Source organism: Ailuropoda melanoleuca, chromosome 11, assembly GCF_002007445.2.
Source record: "Ailuropoda melanoleuca isolate Jingjing chromosome 11, ASM200744v2, whole genome shotgun sequence".
Lineage (NCBI taxonomy): Eukaryota > Metazoa > Chordata > Mammalia > Carnivora > Ursidae > Ailuropoda > Ailuropoda melanoleuca.
In genome coordinates this window covers 22,008,159-22,029,000 of record NC_048228.1, presented here as the reverse complement: position 1 = coordinate 22,029,000, position 20,842 = coordinate 22,008,159, and the positions used below count along the sequence as shown (strand labels likewise).

General features: G+C 42.6%; 1 protein-coding gene across 4 annotated transcripts in view; it reads right to left on the bottom strand.

Annotated features, from left to right (window-relative positions):
• Nucleotides 1–208: 208 nt before the first annotated feature.
• The window catches only part of ELOVL6 (ELOVL fatty acid elongase 6), a 131,691-nt gene continuing 111,057 nt past the window's right edge, over nucleotides 209–20,842 (bottom strand). For all 4 annotated transcript variants that reach the window (XM_019797835.2, XM_011222788.3, XM_034671375.1 and 1 more), the window contains 2 exons: nucleotides 8,135–8,286; nucleotides 209–1,270 (listed from right to left, as the gene is read on the bottom strand). In XM_019797835.2, the coding sequence (XP_019653394.1) occupies nucleotides 846–1,270; nucleotides 8,135–8,286 (577 nt within the window). In that variant the 3' untranslated portion in view covers nucleotides 209–845. The remainder of the gene's footprint in view (nucleotides 1,271–8,134; nucleotides 8,287–20,842) is intronic.

The following is a 20,842-nucleotide window of genomic DNA, read 5'->3' as shown; positions in this document are numbered from 1 at the left end:
ACCAAGGGTAATCCTGTACAGCTCACTTCAGAGTGAAACAGTGAAACCATCAGAAACGCTCTGAGGTTGGAGATGCCCGTTTAGGAACTGGTCTGCACTGCTTCCACCCTCCCAGGAAGAACCTTGGAAAAATATCGTGCCCCGTTTGGTTCTGGCAAACTCACTAGTCCGAGACTGTGCTAGGAAGGGAAAAACACCAGTCCTTCTCTTAGTTGAAACACAACTGTTTACATCCATTTTCACGAGAGGTGATTAACACATCTTTTCTCACGGGGGCTACAGCTACTAGCCTTTCTTAAAAAGACTTTAATTTTTGCAAAAGCATTATTGTTCTAGATATACACCCTGTGTCTCTTCCATTTTTATCTATTCTATTGGCTCCGGTTTAGTGTCAAAAAAGATTAGAAAGGATTGTGTGTGTATGTGCTCGCACAGTTTCTTAAGTAAACTTCTTTCATTCTTAGAGAAATATAACACTTAGTAAATACTTTTTTTTTTTTCATATAGTGTTAATAGCCTTTGTTGACCTTCTATTTCTCTCTCTTTCTGTGCCTCTGGCTCACTTTTGTTTCATTTGTCCTAGAGCTGACAGTTAAGGAGGGAAGGGAGTTTTCCAGCAGCAGTCCTTTGAGATGGAGGTGCACTCAGTGAGTCCTCACCCAAAAAGGATCATAAACTTACTGGGTTGAGTCAACCTTATTATCCCTAAGCTGCCTTGGGTTTTGTGTTTGCTCATGTGTTTTGTTTTGTTTTAGCTGCACCATATGTGATTCCTTGTGCCATTTTCTTTTGTCTATTGTTTTTCTTGATGACCCTGAGCTATGGCTTCCTCCTCAGTCCCACCACTATTCGGCCTTCGTTGTTTTCCTCATCTTGCCGATGTAGGCCTCAAAGAAGAAGTGGCAGAAGAGCACAAGGTAGCTGAGGTACATGAGTGAGGACCAGAAGATGTTCTGAAAGTGAGAGTGACACTGGTCATGCTGCATCCAGTAGAAGACCAGGTAGTTAATGACACAGCCCATCAGCATCTGAGTGATCTGGGACAAGGTGATGAACATGGCAAACTTCCGGGAAACTCGGAAACCGGCTGCTCGCAAGGCATAGTAAGAGTACATGACGGCGTGCACGCCATAGTTCATGGTCATGAACCAACCACCCCCGGCCACCATGTCCTTGTAGGAGTACCAGGAGTACAGGAGCACAGTGATGTGGTGGTACCAGTGCAGGAAGATCAGCTTCTGCTTCCTCAGAACAATGAATATGGTATCTCCTGAAAGACAGAGAAGGAAAATGATCTGCATGAGCTCCTCCACCATGACATAATGATAACTCATATTTTCCCAAGAAGGTACACAGCTTGAATGCGTACTTGAGAGTGAACTGGACTGGGTTAGAATCCTGGATGGATATTTACTGGCTCCGTGAGCTTGGGCAAGTTACTTATCCTCACTATTTCCCAGTTTCGGTGAAACAGGGATAGTAACGGAGATAACAATGGTAACTTGGGATTGTCCGAGGACTAAATAAGATAGTCAGTGTGCCCTCCTGGCACATGGAGAACACACAATAAATGTTACTTTTAGAAGGATGTTTTACACAAAATCTTACCGATTTTCGATCTGGAAGGGATATTAGCAATCACATTACCTAATTTCTAACTCGACCGTACATTTTAGGAAAAATATCTGGAAGAGTCAAGCGACTTCCCTCAGATCCTTTGTCAATAGAGAGAAACAGATTAGAATTCAAGTGCCCAGCAAAATGTTCGTAGGCCTCTCTACAGTAGGAAAACCATTTCTCGTTGGTATATGGCCCACAGCTACCCCTCAAAAACCTCTCTCTGTGAGCTTCCTGTGAAAGGTGAAGCCTCACAGGCATCTGGCAGTCAGAGGAGTGAAACTGAAACAAAAGGCAAAAACAGAAAAAGAGAACAAAAGTCACCTTCTACCATATTTGCTGAACGTGATAACCCGAATATTTAATACCAGTGAATAGAGTGATAAGAACTGAGAATGACACATGTTTTTATGGAGTTAACGTTGAGGAAGCTTTCCAGAATCTATTATTAACAATATCCTTTTGAAGAAAAAGACCACTGTCCCTAAGGTAGGAAAATTTATGTTATAGAAGCTAAGAATTATGCTCAGGTAGGTAGATGCTATTTGTACGTAATGATTCTCTGAAGAGCCTTAGGGATTCCAAAAAATATACAATAGGACATTTCTGTCAAAATGGATGAAGAGTGAGCAGAGTAAACAAATGCACACGATTCCATTAACAAGTATGAAAACGGGATTTATGTTCCATTCTCTTTCCTATTTCTGCGTTCTTCTCAAGGATGGGAAAACCCAACCACCTTCATGACCTTTGGTGAACTCAAACTTGACCCATTTCTGTACAACAAGGAGAACTAGAAGGTCCCTCTTCTTAGTCTGAAATCTAATTAAGCACAAAGGGAATTAGTACTCATCCTTGTCTTACCCTCAGACTTCACGGATGTCCCAAACCATTTGGCACTAGGAAAGGTCAAGGACTGCGAAGACTTTTAAGGTTCTGATGGCCATGGTTGGAGTAACACAGGGAGTAGGCCATTCCATTCGTCAGGAGCTATTCGTTTGTTTCCCTACTGGACGTTGTTAAACATTATTACTTCATATTTGTTTAGAACAGAAAAGGAGAGTTACCAGTTGCTGCATTTCTAAACATATTGTAAAATTTTCTTTGAAGTCCTTTTCTCTCTTGTGAGATGCCTGACATAGTATGCCTATGAATGTCAGACCAACCGATCATGCTCGGTGGTGACAGTAACTCTGACTTGTGTACTTCAGGGACAAAGCTGGTATCAGGGGACCTGGGGTCTACTTCCTCGTGTTAAACTGTGCTATTTTTGTGTGCCTGTCAAAGACCCACTATCTCTGTGTAATTACTACCCGCTGCCTCCCTTCGCTCAGTAAACTATAATGTAGACACAATAATTCCAGCTTCCTTTTGTTCACGGTGGGAAGAAGGTAGCAGTCCAAGGAATTACATGGTAAAAACAAATCCAGTCATTCATAATTGAGAAGATTTTTTTTATGAGCCTCTAAGCATGACTAAAATGTATAAGCCACACAATATCCAAGCACACGGTATTAAGGTATTTGTTATAGAGTAATAAGTCTCTCATTCCTTTTAATTCTTTAGACTTAATTTTAACTCTAGCGTCACTTTAATATTAAAACTTCATTGTCTAAAGAACAAATTTAGTGTGAGGAGAGTAATAGGGGACAAAAAACAGATCATATTAGAATGGGCTAACCGGGAATGAAAAGTGGAACATACAATTCTGGTACTGAAACTTGCTTTGTGTTTTCCTGTCTAAGTAGGGGGTCTCAGATCTCATGAGTAGGGGGCATGAGACACATTACGTGTTTCCATTTAACATGGGGGAACTGGAGGTGAAGCACATGTCATGAGATCTGTATTTTTTTCTTAAGGATTTATTTATTGTTTTGAGAGCGAGCGCAGGCGGGAGGGGTAGAGGGAGAGGGAAAGAGAAACCCAAGCAGACGGGCTGAGCATGGATCCCGGCGTGGGGATCAATCTCACGACCCTAAGATCATGACCTGAGCTGAAACCAAGAGTCGGACGCTTAACTGACTGAGCCACCTAGGAGCCCCAATGTCATGAGATCTTTAAAACAAAATTAATTGGAATTCCTTTAAGAATTTTTTCTGGAACAGACCTGCAGGATGGCTGGTGGAGTAATGAGGATGAGTATTTTCCAGTAATAGGCTTGGAGCCTCTCAAGACCACCACTCCAATGCCGCATCAAGGTTACTGTCCCCAAGAAGGCTGCTGACCTGGAGAATGGCAGTTTCGCCTGGGTCAGGGGAAGGGGAAACGTGGGTTTTCAGAAGGGCTTCCTGAGACTGCTTATGGTTTTTTTTTTCTCTTTCTTTTCTTTTGTTTGATACCGCAGCGGAGATGCACCAGTCACACCGCCCTGGCAGTTATAAATTATTTTTCTTTTGCAGAAACTGCATAATATCACACTTGATTTGTCATGAGCCAGTCATACCAAGCTGGGGTATTTATAGGCCTGCCAAAAGCTCAGTGACCTAGAAAGGCAAACCAAAGATAGGGACTGTGTATTTGATGTTGGCCAACCCATCTTTCTTGGTCAAAGGTCTGGTTGGCATTATGGAAAGAATGTTACCCAACAATAAGCAGTGGGACTTTCAACTCTTGAATGATTCAACCACCTCACACCCATGTGCGTGACCGCTGGTTCATGTTTTCTCCACCATAGTCCCTCTAACTTTTGATTCAGCTATTTTCAGCCAAGAGCCAGTCTGCAGGCAGGCAGGGCATGGTATTCTCATTCCAGAGTGTCCCTCCCAAACGCTAGGCCTCCAGCCTCTGTGCCTGTTAAGTACGGATGTCTGTGTCACGGTGGAGCAGTCAGCGGCATTTGGAAGCCCCCGGGGTGCTCACAGTCACCAAGAGGCCACTATGTGTGGTTTGTCCCCGATGGCTGTGCCCCTCTTCGCAGAGTTAGCTGGAGCTCTGCTGAGTCAGAGTTTCAAAAACAATGACAAGCTCAACCGAGCAAGGACCTAGACTCAGAGCAGATGTTTCCAAGTTTTAACAAAAGCAAACCTCAGCAGGTTTTAATATAATTCAAACAGTAGGCGCGCAAAGATTTTGGCACACAAAGCAGGTTGGTGGTTCTCTTCTCCTCATTTGTTCTAATGGGTCGTAACTCTATAATTCACTGAAATGAGCTCGTTGTTTTCTGCGGAAACAGAAAGCCCTCCTTGCTTTGAAGAGTTCAGTGAAGGATAGTGTTTACTGGCCAGTGGCAGCTGGGGAAGATGAGACAGTGCTAGAGAAGCAAGCTGTGATGATAGTGCAACAGTGCAAGTATTCTTAATGCCGCAGCCTGTACACTTAGGAATGGCAGATTAGATGTTAGGTGTATTTTGCCTGCTCCCCCCCACCCCCCAAAAAAAGTATAATGAAAACTGCAGGCATGCGGGTTTTGGTGGGAAAATAGAGTTTCGGTATTGAACACAGAACTATTCCTTCTCCCAAGAACCTTCTCTTTCTGCTGCACATAAGGGAGTCCAGAATCTTAGAGTATCGAAAAGCAGAGCTTAAGACCTAAAACTAAGGAAAGTTCTCAATAATCCAAGTGGATAGATCTTTCTTACTTAAATGGTAGCAGCAATGTCTTCTAAGAGCGAAAAAGCTGGAAAGGGATTTAACTTCCAAAATGAACATGAAGGCATCCAAGAAAACATGTTCGCTAAATTAGGGCTAGGGGCTGGCCATCTGGGTTTTGGATCTATTTTGATTCAGCAGTTTAGTTTGGGAAGGCCATTTGTCAATGAGCTCCAGAACATTTGAGAGAAAATAGGGCATATCTTAAAATTGAAAAAAGGGTACTCTGACCATGAAAATATCTGTAAAATGAACCTGAAACTACATGAAGAATATCACTAGCCTCATTAAAGAACCAGATCAAGTTTAGTATTGTATTTTTTTCCAGCTCTTCAGCCCACTGTCAGCACTTCAATCCTATATTTTAACTGTGAAGAAATGGATTGTTTGATATCCAACCTACAAACCACTACGGTGAATGAGGCGTCTTAGGGAAAGGGATCCTCGAAACAATGGCACGAGGGACTACAGTCCAAGTTCCTTCTGGGCTCAAGAGGGACTAGAGTTGCTTTCGATTATACTGCCAACATCGGGCAGTAGGCAGCGGCATGTCCGGGTCTGGATTAAATTTAGACAGGCGGTTAATTAGCATCACCCAGACCAACACTCTAACGAGACAGGGGACAACAGCACCAATACCTGTAACTGCTTCACTAATAGCTCTTGTGTGGAAATTCTAACTCTGTCCGCCATCCTAAAACTTTCATGTCAACCTGGAACAGAAGATGGGAGCACAGACAGGATAGGTCTACTCATGTCTTTGAAGAAACATGACCACTACGAAGAGGCGGAGGTGGCTCTTCAAGAAATGGTTCTAAAGGTAGGGGGGACCATTTTTAGTTTCAAGTCCCTCAAATACAACTGGATGAAACTCAGAGCACAGACAAGCAGCCCTTGCAAGGAAAAAGATTTCTAGAAGCAAAGACTGAGGTTGCTCCTTTGCAACTTAAGGCTTAAGGGCAAAAAGCACAGAGGCACACTGCTGAGTTTTTTCAAAAACAGTGAGGGTAGTGAAATTGGGCGACGTGTTCGGCGGTGGCGTGTAGGGCGAGCCACGTGTTTCGTGTATTTACTGTGTTCATACATCTGTAGTCAGTTCTGTGTCAAAAAAGACGGGGGGATTCATAAGGGTACTTATTATACAGCTTAAATTAAAAGCAGAGATCTGATATTTCTCAAAGTGAATAATTCTCAAACGTTAATAATGCATGAATTTTAAAGAAAATGTCACACCACCGCAAGAGAATACACGAGCATACATGTTCACATTCTCAGACCAACACTAGTCTGAGAAAAAGTAATCTGGCTCCGATGCTCTCTGAATCTAAAGAATCACTATGAAAGAAACATATCTGGCAAGACAGTCTTGTATTTTATCTATAAGTGAAAACACAAAATTAAAATGTTCCCATAGAATTCTGAAATTCCTAAAAACACATCGGTCTTAGGCACTGTCTATAGTTCCAAGTTTCAAAAACATTTTTCAAGCCCAAGATTTGGCAACTTGTGATCTCAATCCAAATACAAAAAATCGCCTCCTGGGGCCTGGTTCATAAAATTCTCATTCTAAATTTCTCTTTAGAGGAGTTACACATTGCATTCTAGCCCCTATTAAGTGCCTGCCGTAGGTGCTTTGCAAGCTAAGGCTGCCTTCACGGGCTCTCGTGCACATGCAGGCACGCGCAACAGTCACCTAGTTATTCTGGACCGTAGCACACCCATCTCCATAGCCCTGCTCTTCTTAGCAAAGGTTTTCAGAAGTTTTCCTCTGCTGCTCTTCCCTTGCCTTTGACTTGGGAAAACGATGGTCAAACCGACAGTTCAAATCAGCTGCCCTCTCTCTGTGGATAGTCGGTGTAAAGCTGCTGGTAGAAAGTGGATAGACTGGCTGCCCACATGCACATCCGAGAGACCTCACATCCTTTGTGACCAGACACAGGATATGAACTAAAGACACCTTAAAGAAAGACTGTGGATAGCTTGTGTTGTATGTGGCTTATGAGGAAAGTACAACCTCTAACCCCCTTTTTTGGAAAAACAGGAGAGGGAGCTCCATCTATAATTAAGTATTTTGAATGAAGTAATAAACAATTCTTAATTCCTGATAAAAAATTAAAAAAGCCAGAGAATGACTAGGTGTTCCCTAAGGATATATACGAGTCTGTGAGATGATCGCCAGTACCGCTCATGGATGAACCCAGAGTTTATGATCACCAGCAGAGCCCTTTCTCCAGCAGTAAAGGTATTTTCCGGATGAACTACATCCATGTCACATCCTTGCCACTAATGTTCCTCTGTTCTGTGAATCTGGACCACACTTATATCCAAGACCATTACAGAGTTGAAGGAAAAACCTTAGGAATCTATGTACACAGCCAGTATTTTGGACTCTGTTCTAGAAGGGGAGCCACATTCCTCTTCTCCAAGGCCCATGTCTTAGATGGTTCAAATCAAACAACACCAGAAACCAACCCTTAGCATTTGTTAATTAGAACACGAGGACACCCAAACAGAAAGCCTAGTCTCCTCGTCTGACTCCTCACAGCAGGATGAAAGTCTGCTTCCATGTGGGACGGGAGAGAGCTGCATTGCGTTCTCATCTTAGCACAGCCGTTAAAGTCATGGACAGAAGGGACCGTGTGGAGATTTTGTACACCCCCGGGAGTGTATTGCCAGTAGTGTCTGGAAGTCTGCATGTTTCCACAAACTATTTTGCTCTTCACATACACAACGTACAATTGTTGAAAGGGAGGGAAGGAGAGAGAAAGAGCGGAAAAGTTAGTCAAGAACTCAAATTCATTAATTATAACTTTCCTGCAACCAACAAAACAGGACCTTCAAATCGTTTCTTTGTCAAATAAATAAATCTCGTGGGCGTGTAGCTACCCAGAGGGGTGGGGGTGGGAACGGAAGGAGAGAAGACACTCACCTAGTTCGGGTGCTTTGCTTAGCACAAATGCATAAGCCCAGAATTTGCTGACAGGTCCATTGTAAAAACTCTGGTCACAAACTGACTGCTTCAGGCCTTTGGTCATCAAAATGTACACCATATAAGCACCAGTTCGAAGAGCACCGAATATACTTCATAATGAAAAGAGAAAAGAAACAACATTCAGGCAAATCATTTCATTTCTGACGTTACCCATACTTAGAAGACTGCCTGCCACCGAGGGGAAAGAGGCACAGATGACTCATAATCATTTGCATTGACCCAGAAGCACCTTAAAATGTTTTCTAAACAAGAGCAACACAACTTCTCAGAGCTTTATTCCGAAGACCAGACACGATGCCACGTAGTCCTCATCAGTGTACCAGGAAGAGGTCATGGCAAAGCGGAACGGATCCGGGCAGGATCTCATGAAGAAGTTGGTGACCGTTATGTTTCAGCTGGGAACTCTCCCTTGGGGAAGAGATGGGGTAGGCTGAAAACTCTTGGAGCGATCCCAAGTCTGTCCTACGTCTAATTAGTTAAAGTCCCCTCCCCCCCGGCTTGATTGCCTGAATATCTGTTTATTTCTCTCGGCCAACTCTTCCTTTACATTTGGACTGGCCTTATCAATGTCGACCTCCTTAGCATCTTTTTGGACCCCTGCAGTAGCCTCTAAACCACAACTGTCCTCGGTTACCCCCCTTCCACTCTCTAATCCGTCTTTCTCATGGAAGCCAGCAGAAGGCTTAGCTCTCCAGCCAGGCTCACTCCTCCGAGCTCCCCATCACCACAAACTAACACTGTTCAAACCCCATTCTTCGGAGCCCTGTCTTGTGTTTGCCTCCACATGGGTGCAGGCACTCAAAGATTGTTGAAAAATAAACTGGCTTTGGGCATTTTTATCAAGGAACCGCCAAGGAAACAGGAGAGTTCTGGAATGTGTTGAGCTCAGTGATGCAACCTGAAGTGTGAAAGAACTTCGCAGCTGGAACAGGCAGTCTCGGTCACGGAGTGCTCCCCCGGGCACATGTACCCGAGCACGCGGACCACACGTGTGACTGGAAGCAAGGCCGGCTGACCAGGTGGGGGCTGCACTCGGCCATCCTTTTTCTGGCAGCATCTCCTTCAAGGGTCTAAGTCAGTTAGGAGATTAACCAGTGAACAGCTGTTGAGACGAGTAGCAGCCTCACCAAATTTGGAATAGGAGCTTTCATTTCTCCTTAGAGGCGTTATTGTTTCTTTAAGAGCTCTTATGAGTTGCTTCAGAATAAGCCATTCCACTAGGCCACAGGGTCCATAAACACGCGGCCACCAACTGGAACCAAAGGTCAACTTTGCGTAAAACCAAGGTAATGAAGTTGAACTCCTGGCAACTGTGTGTTAATTGGGACTTCGTAAGTGGCTGCTGTAATGATACAGAGCCTACATTAAATGGCTTTACTCCTTCCAACATTTAAGGCGACCCTGCGTGGGATTTTTGGTGTCTCTTTAAAGTTGTAGATTCTATTTAATCCGTTAGTGGATTCCCACTGCACACAGAACAAAATCGCCAACTCCTTAATAGGACCTATAAGGCTCTGAATGACCTCTTTGTCCCCCATTTCCACCCTTCCCACCTGCCATTCTCTTCCTGCTCTCTGTGAGCCAATCATTCCCCCACTTTCTTGTCCTTTCCGTTTTCTGCCTTAGGAACTTTGCATATATGCCCTCCTAGGGAGCTTTTTCCCTGTTCACCCCGAGGCTGCCCTTTTCTGCTTTCTTATCTCAAAGAAATGTCCCCTCCTAGTGGAATGACCTGTGTCTTCACAGTCAATAAACTGTTCTGATTAGAGAGTAGAGAATTGGAATTCATTGGTAAAGTCAGGTAATGGAGATTTTTTCTGTCTTATCTGAATTTATTTTTTATGTGTTGTCTTTATCTCACCGGATGACGGCTACATGGTAATATGAGAAGTGGCCACACCATCACCAAGTTAGGTAATCTGCACACTGGGCCCTTTGACTTTGCTGCTCTGAAGGTAATATGGAAATAGGGGTGTGGCATCTCCCCTGAGCATACGTAGCAGACACTGTTGGTGCCTAGTTAAGAGCCAAGTCCTTCCTCTTTTTCCATTTGAAAAGAATCTGATTTTGTCCAGTTTCTCTCAACTCATAATTCTCCCAAGGAAGGTGACATTATCTTCGATTTAGGAGTACATCCTAATGACTTAAGCAAGTTTTAGTAATCCCATTCCCTCACTGGTGATTTGTTAGGGGTGGGCATTGACACACTTCCTAGCCAACGTGGTGTAAGGGCCGGGCGGGAAAGGTTTTCTTGCTTTTTGCTATGTATTGCCTGGAAGGACCACAGCCATCTTCCCGACAGGACGGAGCTACTGGGAGGCCAAAAGTTGACTCAGAGAGGATGGCAACGTATTCCTGCAAAATGTGACCAAGCTGGGGACTTAAACAATCTTTCAGTGACCCTTGTTTTTGATAGAGCTCTCTTATTGTCTAAGCTCTTCGGAGTTCTGCTTTCTATTCTTTGCCTTCCAGTAGACACAGAACACAAGATCAGGCTTTCAGTAGACCTTTGAACACTAGTTAACCTTTTGTGGCTACGCAGTATGTCTAATTCAAAGATACTGCTGGTCAGCGACTTCCTACATCAGTTATCTGCTTTCCATAAACCAGTGGGCGATAAGTCAATGACTTTTGCACAAGCCCAAAGCAGGGAAACACACAAGTGACGCCCTCTCAATATGTATCATTAGCCCCGGTACAGGACGGCTCTGAACCACCAGCATACTGTCCAGAGCTAAGGCCAGCCCCCTGTACACAGGAGCAGAGCCTCTGGCCTACTGCACTGCTGCTAGACTGTGCTTCATATGTGATCAGAGCAGAGACCAGGAAAGCACCCTGGAATAGTCACCGTCCTTTCAGTTTATATCCCATTCCTCAAGTACTGGCAGGTTTAATTGATCCTTTCCGTTGTTAAAGATGTGCTGGCAACGTCCCGGCAGCTGGGCTGACAAGAAGCAATGAGCCAGCTCTGGCCAGGGCTGGCGGCGGTGCTGGAAGACTTCAGAGGAAGTGGGATGTGCCTTAGGGATAAACAGGGATTCTGAGTTTGCGGGTCAGGGTGCAAGGAGGTCATTTCAGAGTCCTGCAGCATCACAAGTGCAGATACGACGTGGCCACAGCACTGCCGGCAACGAGCGCACCGCACACACGGCCGTCCCGCACCTGGACCTCAGCCTCGCTCCCTAAGCTCTGAACAAGCAGCCTGACTCAGAAGAGAGGACAGCGCATTTTTCAGGGAAGCCATCAGTGCCAGCTATCAGGCCTGTGTGTCTATGGGCAAAGGCGCTTTGTTGCGATGTGACAATGCCCCTGCCGGGCCGCCATCAGCGAGCTGCGTAGCCAATGGGATGATTGTTATCTGCCCCTGGTCCATCTCAGCCACGGTACACTTCGCAACCATGTGGCTTTTTATTATAACTAGGCTCAGGCCCTTAGGCTATGATACTTCACCAAAAAAAAATTTAGGTCGGGGGACATTTTTCCTTCTTAAGTTACATCGCCTTCCTCTTTTTTTTTTTTTTAAATGAATTCATTTATTTAAGCAAACTCTACACCCAACNCCAAAAAAAAATTTAGGTCGGGGGACATTTTTCCTTCTTAAGTTACATCGCCTTCCTCTTTTTTTTTTTTTTTAAATGAATTCATTTATTTAAGCAAACTCTACACCCAAAGTGGGGTTCGAACTCATAACCCCGAGATTCAGAGTCGTGTGCTCTACCGACTGAGCTGCCAGACGCCCCTTAAATTCTATCATCTTGAGAGACGCCGCGATGTAGAAAACAGATATGCAGCTTATGTTTGGCTCCCCCCAGTCCTTGCTTATACTCATGGCAGACATTTGTAATCAATCTTGACACTCCTTCTGGCCATGCCTGCACAGGGCACCAACATCCTCACACACTCTAAAGCAATCCAGCCGATGAGAGCTGCAAATGCCAGTGACGGTGCTCTCGCTTGCCAGTTTCATGACTGGGCAGATGAACTTCTGTAAGTCTTTATTCACCTGCAATGTTGTTAATGTCTCATGTGCATACTAGGTCTATGAATTTCGTGGGACAATGTAGGTTAAATAGTGCAGAGCCTCTGACATATAGGTGTTGAATAAAACAGTTTTTATTATATTACTACTATTCCTTTATTAGTATTCACCATTATTAATGCCACTTTACTTGGTCTTCAATTTGGAAAGGCACTTTTACCTGTCTAACCTCACTGTGTCAGGTAAGAGAGGTTAAAGCTAATTAGCCTGACTCCGAAGTCAGGAAAATACATATGCAGAGAATTTGATTTGCACTGATGATTATTCATATTATTAAGCATTTTATAGAGAGTATTTATTGGTGAAGTGTTTCTTTTCATGAGCCAAGTTTTCACAAAACAAGTGACAGGCAGCAAGTGCACAAGAGGATGTGAAATATGCATTTTCCATAGAACATCTTGAAGGAGAGACTGGTATAGAAAAGCATCTGGTTCCTGCAAGATTTATCTTTAATCAGATGATAAAGATTATTCTAAATCTAGGGCCTCAAAGAAGCTGAGAGTCTGGGCCACGGTGTTTAACGAGGGCAGATAAGTGCTATATCACATTGTCTTTTCCCAGCTGTAAGGTCACACTGGCATCGTTTTAAAGAAATATATAATTTTTACTGTCAAAGTCCAGTTTTGATTCCAACAGTTAATGCAACAGGAGAGAGCTCAGTGAAGGGAGAAGTGGATGTTTCTGCTCTCTTTCAACCACATTACGCACAATGCGGCAAGATCTGAAGAAATCACGGTTCTGATTAGCTAAGGTGCTTCTTCTCAAGCAAATGTTCTAGATTCCTAGTCCAGAAGAAGTCTGTTTCTTCATCATTAGCCATTTGCCATGGCATGGACTCAAGGAGGTACCAAGAATGCCTAGTGGACTGTTATTGTGGTACACTGGCGGTGGGAGACAGAATCTTCTCTTTTATACTATATACGCACTTCTGCGCTGTTTTGACTATTTTAAGGCAAGCATATATCAGATTGACAATTAAAAAAAAATTTTTTTAAAGATTTTATTTATTTATTTGACGGAGAGAGACAGCCAGTGAGAGAGGGAACACAAGCAGGGGGAGTGGGAGAGGAAGAAGCAGGCTCCCAGCGGAAAAGCCCGACATGGGGCTCGATCCCAGAACTCTGGGATCACGCCCTGAGCCAAAGGAAGACGCTTAATGACTGAGCCACCCAGGTACCCCTAAAAAAATTTTTAATGGGGACTTAGCTACAATTGATATAATGACCAAACAATCACAATTGCACTAGCTTGCAAGGCTTTACATAAATTTTTTAGTGTGAAGTTGTGATATAACACTAATCCCTGGTCAGCCAGCCCATGATGACATCCAGCACCGATACTAGTAGAAAGGACTGGGAGACAGGGGATGTATACCTGGTTGGGATTCTTCTTTGGATATATAACGTAATCCATTACACAGATGTTGAAACATTTAGAGTAAAAGTTTGAAAAACAAGTTCTCATTTGCAGGTTGTATTAGTTTTTTCCTTTCACAAGTAAAGTATTGGAATCCTTTCTAAAAAAGTGTGAGAGCCATGGTGAATCTTCTTTCAAACCCAGGCTCTTACCATGAGGCCTAATCATTTCTCAACTTGAGAAAAGTTTGAATAACTCTGTATTCCAGTCCTCCAATTTTACCACCACCAGGAAGTCAAAGTGGAATAATCTCAATAATAACTACTGAGTTCCAGAATTCTGCTTTGGGCAGAAAGACTCTGAGGTATGAATCCTCAATAATCCTTTCAATTATTCAACTTGAACATCAATAGGAGCTAAAATCAGTTTTACATTGTTCCCTGATTGGCCCTCAACTTAAATGCAAGGTGTTTTGGAATTGAAACAGAGTTTCTGGAAGGTTTTTTTTCTGAAGTGCCAACCACCCGACTCCCTCGCCCTCTAACTCAGTAGTCACAGGTGCAACTACTTTTAGGACTGGGCAATGAAACTGTTGTACTGTACTTGTACCCTATAATCAGTAGAAGGGAAACAAAGTGTGAGATGTTGTCAGTTGTCAAAACATGACAACAGCTGATCCAACAGCAGCGACTCTACAAACATAGGAGGGGTCACTGATTTTCCTGATAGCAAAACTTGAATGACCATTTGTCATACACTCTGACAGTTTTCAGAGGAGGAAGAATATTCAGGGATCCCAGAACAGGTGAAAGCAAATTAACAACAACTCCAAAATCCAATCTGATGGCTTTACATTCGAGAGGTGATGGTGATATTGAGTAATAGCGTCTCCACGTCACGTCATGTTTCTCTTGATAAAGTGCAACCCTGCTTCTAAAACCTTTCCACACCTGACAGGCATCCTTAACAGAAAAGTCTCCTTAAGTTGCATCTACTATTTAGTCTGTGTTAAAAATACATTTTTCAATAATAATAATAATAATAATAATAATAATATAACAAACCATCAAGGTGTGCACTTTTTTGCCCAATAAATTAGCGGTTAAATGGGAATATACATTGTAGTTTTTAATAATTTACTTCCCCTACTCTTTCACTAACAAGTAGAGCGTACAATTTCATCTCTCACTGAGTGATCATTTCTAGGTTTGACTCATTTGTTTCATTTGTCTTGATTGGAATGTTCAACCCGACACCCCCATTAGAAAGCCTCTCAAACAACTTGTGCGCCAAGATACATGAGGCTAAAATTGCATATTATATATGTCAAAATTGAAAATATCACATTTTATGGCATAGTACTTCCATTGCTGTAAACACAACATACCATGTAGGCATACTTGCAAAAATATACCGTACTGTATGTTTTGTAATATAGAAAAGATGGCTCGAACAAAATCTAACAGCCCACTGATATGAGAAGGGTTAAATAAATTACAACGAATACAATACAACTATAAAGTGTGCCAGGCACATCTGTCTCAGGTGCTGACAGGGAAAAGCTCCAAGATGCAGGGTGATTAAGTAAAAAATATAAGGAGCAAAACGTTCTGTATGGTATGATCCCACCGGGGTACATTTTAAAAAGGTTTTAAGGTTACACATATATGTACTGATGGCTGTAAAGATATTTATGGAAAAAACCCTTCAAACTACTAACAGTGATTCCTACTCAAATTTTGTTTAACGGGAGCCACGTATTGCTCTTTTTCAGAAGCTATTAGAAACCCAATTTTTAGGGCCCATTTCTAATATTTATAATGTGATGCTAAATAAACCTTGGGATTTTTTTTCTGAATAGAAAAGGATATGTTGCAAGTTTAAATGTTGCTAAGATAATGAGCACTTTTCTTCTCAGTCAGACATACTAGATGGAGTTTTTAGTCTACAGGGGAATCAGACAGCCAATAACAGTCATGAAGAAGACCAGAAATGAATCATTTAAAACTGAGTAAAAGTACTGAGTAGAAACACTGAGCCTAGTTGAGAACAGGAAGGGGAGGATACATGTGGCCTCTGTGGGGAACCTTCACTTAAGTCTTGAAGCAAGAGTAGCTTCCACTGCATTTCTCGTGATGGTTCCTAATTGTTAAATAGTATCACAGATAATGATATTCACGAACTCCTAATTAAAATGTTACATATTGCAAGGCAGAATCCATCAGAACTAAAGGCTTCAAGGAAGCTGTAGGTGAGGAAAGTCTTGCGGAGACTACAGAGAAGGTATCTTAGCGGGTAACGTGGTTCCCTGAGAGACAAAGTGGGTGCGCCCTCTAAGACTGCTCTCTCTACTCACCACAAATCCCCTCCCTAAGTCGGAAAACATCAGTCTCAACCAGATGTTCTTATTTAATGTTTGACGGAATGGGTTGACTTCAATTCACTTTCTGATGTATCAGTTTATTCTCTTAACTTGTGAATCTAAGCATTAAAAAAAGGAAAAGCCCCATGGGTCTGAATATTGCTTAGATAATACTATGGGGTACAGTCCTTGCATCTGGAGTGTGCAACTTGGATATAACACACTTGCTCCAGGTATCTGACAAGGCAGAGAAATACTGGCTCAAATTAAAAAACAAACAAACAAACAAACAAACAAAAACCCTGATAAAAACCAGCCTGGCAGAGTGGGGAGGCAAGAGGGGTGGGGAGATTAAAAAATAATAATGGTAAGGACAATTGGAACCATAATAGATCTCAATTAGAATTTTCCCAAAGAAACATAATACTGGCTATAGAACTCATAACATTTTAATTTGAATTTGAAATTTTAAGATTGCACTGTGTCTCATAAAACAGGCAGGAATTTCTTTCACTATTATTTGAGCTAGTGTTACTCTGTTTTAATGTGAGATAGAGGAATTTCATCTCCTTGGAACACTAGTAACCTTAGCCCCATCAGGGCCAGTGTGGAAGGCGGCCACACGATGCCAGCTTCAATTCTGGTTGACAAGTACTTGACTCTGTGAGAGCACCGTGCTAGATTTGGCATAGTATTTCACATTTGAAGAACTTTACTGAGCTCCTCTATTAGGAAATTTGATTTTTACAACTTCATGGAGCACCACTATCCTGGTTATAGAGAAAAGACGTAGGCACAGGAAGGGAAGGGTCTAGCCTAAGGGCAACCAGTTAGTAAGTACCAGAATCTTCTGACTATAGCTCCAGTGCTAATACCGGACTCCCTACCAGGCTTTTCTTTAGTATAATGGTTCTCAGCCCGATTGTATATTACCATCACCAAAAAGGGCTAAAACAATTCTAATGTCTAGGACCCATCTCCAACTAGCTGACTCAGAACCTCAGATATGGAGGCGTGAATGGGTCTGAGTTAGGGACATTCTGGAGATTTCACACTCCAAGACGCCTTCCTGCCTGTCCCCCTCCTTCGCTCTTCATTCTTTCTTCATGAACCTTTGGATGAAGCTGTTCAGGTAGCTGATGAAGAAAGTTACTTAACTAAGCTTCGGCACTGGGCTAGAGGAGAACCCTTGTCCCTGAATTTTAAGCCTTAGAGTTCTGCTAAATTCCATAAAATTAATGTCTTTTGATGGCTATGTTTTCTGCCTTTGCCTTATCTTCTTTATTCAACCACTGATGGGGATGTTGTCTAATGCCTTCCAGGGCAAGTGGAGACTGGCCCACAACTTTCAACTACATTTGGAAAGAACAATGTGTTGGTTTCCGGACTTTTACAATGGGAACAAAGAGATTAAAGTGCTACCAGTAGTGAACCTAATTAAGTTCTGCAGAAAATTAAAATAAGTGAGTTGTATGAACTAAAAGGAACCTAAAAATAAATGTGGGGTGTAGCAAAGATAAGTGTTAAAGCCAAAAAACTCACCAAGGTCACAGTAGTGGTTAGTCATCTTGTTTCTACAAAAAACTTTCTTCCTTTGAAAAAATTCTTAATCCCTTTTGGAATATTACAAATTTATTAGGACAGTGATAATTCCAGTGCTAAGATTAATAGCACTGCCCCACTAACTCCATTGCACAGTCTTTTTTTTTTTTAAGATCTTATTTATTTATTTGACAGCGACAGCGAGAGAGAGAACACAAGCAAGGGGAGTGTGACAGGTGGAGCAGGCTTCCCGCTGAGCAGGGAGCCCGATGTGGGGCTTGATCCCAGGACCCCGGGATCCTGACCTGAGCTGAAGGCAGATGCTTAACTCACTGAGCCACCCAGGCGCTCCTCCATTGCACAGTCTTAACTAGGTTTCACAGGCACATGAGGAAACCAAACCTTTTTTTCTGGGGGACGATAAATGAAATTTTTATTGGGAGAGTACTTGAATTGAAATATAACATTATCTGCAGTAAAAATAAAGGAAATTTCTTTAAAAACAAGGTCCAGAAGCCCTGTAGGGGATGCTCTCACACATACTCCCTGTGGTAAGAAGCAGACCTGGCATTTCCCCAACCCCAACAAGAAGCTTACTTTACATATTCAAGCAGGAGAAAGGAAGAATTTCTCCTGGTCTAACAACAGCCCTGCCAATGAGAAACCGCCACACTCAGTCAATGAGAGGCCACACAGCCCCTCCCAGCTTCCTCCTTTCCGCTGTGTAGTAAGCCCCTCTCCACTCTCTGGACTTGCCTATGGTTTGGGTGTCCTGAATTGCAATTCTCTGCTATTCCCGAGTAAACTCATTTTGCTGGTAAAATAGCTGCCTCTCTTATCTTTTTAAGGTCAACACTGTAAAAACTGTAAAAACAACCCAACCCCAAAACAAAGAAAATAAAAAGGGAGGAAGGGAAAAAAGAAAGAAAATAAAGAAAGAGAGGGGGGAAAAAAAGAAAAGAAAAGAGAAAAAGTTATTACAACTCTCAGTTTTCCATATCCTTAAATTTAGGGACTGGAAATGTCCTTAAGGATTTCAGCCCTAAACTTCTGTGAACTCATGTAGTAACTATAAGAAAGGGAGGAAACAGAAGTCATAGAAGTCGTGGCTCTGTATTTGCCAGTTCATTCCTTTGGGCTTATTGATCTAAAAATCCATTAGATAAATTTCTACAACCTTTCTAAGCAGCACATTGTTAATTTTCATTGGTGTTCACAGTAATTGAATTACTCTAATCACAAAACAAACCAAAGAAAGTAAATTTGAACAATATTCATTTTATAAATATTAAGTATGAATGCCTGCTAGATGATAGGCCCTGAGTCAAGTCTCACTACTATCAGAAAGAGTTTCATTTTTAAAGAGATCATTCAAGGGGTGCCTGGGTGGCTCAGTCAGACTTCAGCTCAGGCCATGATCTCAGAGTCCTGGGAAGAGAGCCCTGTTTGGGCTCCCTGCTGAGTGGGGGGTCTGCTTTTCCCTCTGCCCGCCCCCCCCGCTCGTGTGCTCTCTCTCTCTAATAAATAAAATCTTTAAAAAAAGAAGAGATCACTCAAATACCACCACTGAAAAGAGATCATAGGAAAAGAAAAGATATTCCTTTCTAAATCATCCTTTGTTAGTATTTTTTTAAAAGATAGGGTTATACAGCCCTCCAGAGAAATTTCTGGGGAATTTTCCAAAGAATTACAGAGCCTGAAACAGCTGGCGAGCTCTTTGTCGGGTGAACTTTATGTGATAAGGGCTCTGAGAGTCAACCTCCCCATCACCCGAGTCCTTTGCATCAGAAATACAGAAGTTCTCAAATGAGATCAATTCACCACCAGCATTATGAAGTTAGAGGGATTGGACAGACAGACAGATATGGACTAGACATTCGATGATAGCTACTGACTTGCTAGAAGGCCTAGTTCTTAGCAGCTGGCCAGTGATCTCAGAACATGAACTCTGCCGCTAAAAAGTGGCAGCTGTAAAAATCCTTCGTACTGTTATTCCTAGAAATTGCTGGGAATTTGTGTTGCAGGTGAAACTCAATAGTAAACTCTTCAGCTGAAACGTTGGTGCCCAGATGGGTCACCCTTGAGATGGGTCGTGTGGGCAAGTGCTTGGCAGTGACTATGTTGCAGAGTTCATCTCCCCTTTACTCAAAGAAGCCTGAGAATGGGGGCGCCTGGGTGGCTAAGTCGGTTAAGTGTCTGCCTTCGGCTCAGGTCATGATCCCGGGGTCCTGGGATGGAGCCCTGCATCTGGCTCCCTGCTCAGCGGGGAGTCTGTCTCTCCCTTTGCCCCTCCCCACCACTCATGCTCTCTCTCTCTCACTCTCTCAAATAAATAAAAAGTTATGTCATTCTTATTGGCCATCTCTCTAATTTCTAAGCACACACACTCATAGTAACTGGGTTCTGTGAACTCTTAAGGGCTACGAACATGCTTAAACTGTCCTATTAGTCTGCTTATTTTTGTGCTTTTCTTTCTTCCTCACAAAAAAAATTTTTTAAGGTCAATCTGTTAGATTTTAGTGACAATATTTTGGTTACATTCGAGAAGAGACATCTATGTAGACATACGTCTCTTAGGAAGGAATCCTATCAGACTACTGACAGATTAACAATTGAAACAACAATGCCACCAAAAACAATACAGGATGCGTTAAAGCTCAGATTTCTTGCTTTAATACTGGAAAAAATGTCAAGCCCATTCACTCTCTTGGTTGGGACCACAGGTTTATGGAAAGATTTCCATCTTTCATGTTTCTATAACACATGTGCCACTGAGCTGGTAGTCGGAACACCTTGCACCTGGATTAGCTCGGCATCTTGACCACTTCTATCCTATGAGGATTCTTTTCACAGAGGAATTTTATTTTAAATGTTCAAGGCAGAAAAAGCTTAAAATGGCATTAAGTGTGCTTTCACAAATTATCTTAAAAGTGTGTGAGACAGGGGTGCCTGGGTGGCTCAGTTGTTAAGCGTCTGCCTTCGGCTCAGGGTGTGATCCTGGCGTTCTGGGATCGAGCCCCGCATCGGGCTCCTCTGCTGAGAGCCTGCTTCTTCCTCTCCCACTCCCTCTGCTGTGTTCCCTCTCTCACTGGCTGTCTCTCTGTCACATAAATAAATAAAATCTTTAAAAAAAAAAAAGTGTGTGAGACATAAGACAGAAAGTTGTGTTTGTGAATTAGCCATGGCCCTTAGACATCTGTAAATAATAGAAGATCAATGGATATTTTGTGTGTTGTGACATTTATAATTAGGAATAGGATTGGTAATACAAACACAGGTTTCAAAAAGTCGAGGCACCTTGCTTGCTTTCTCTTGCTTCACAGATCCTCAGGCTATTGAATTTTCC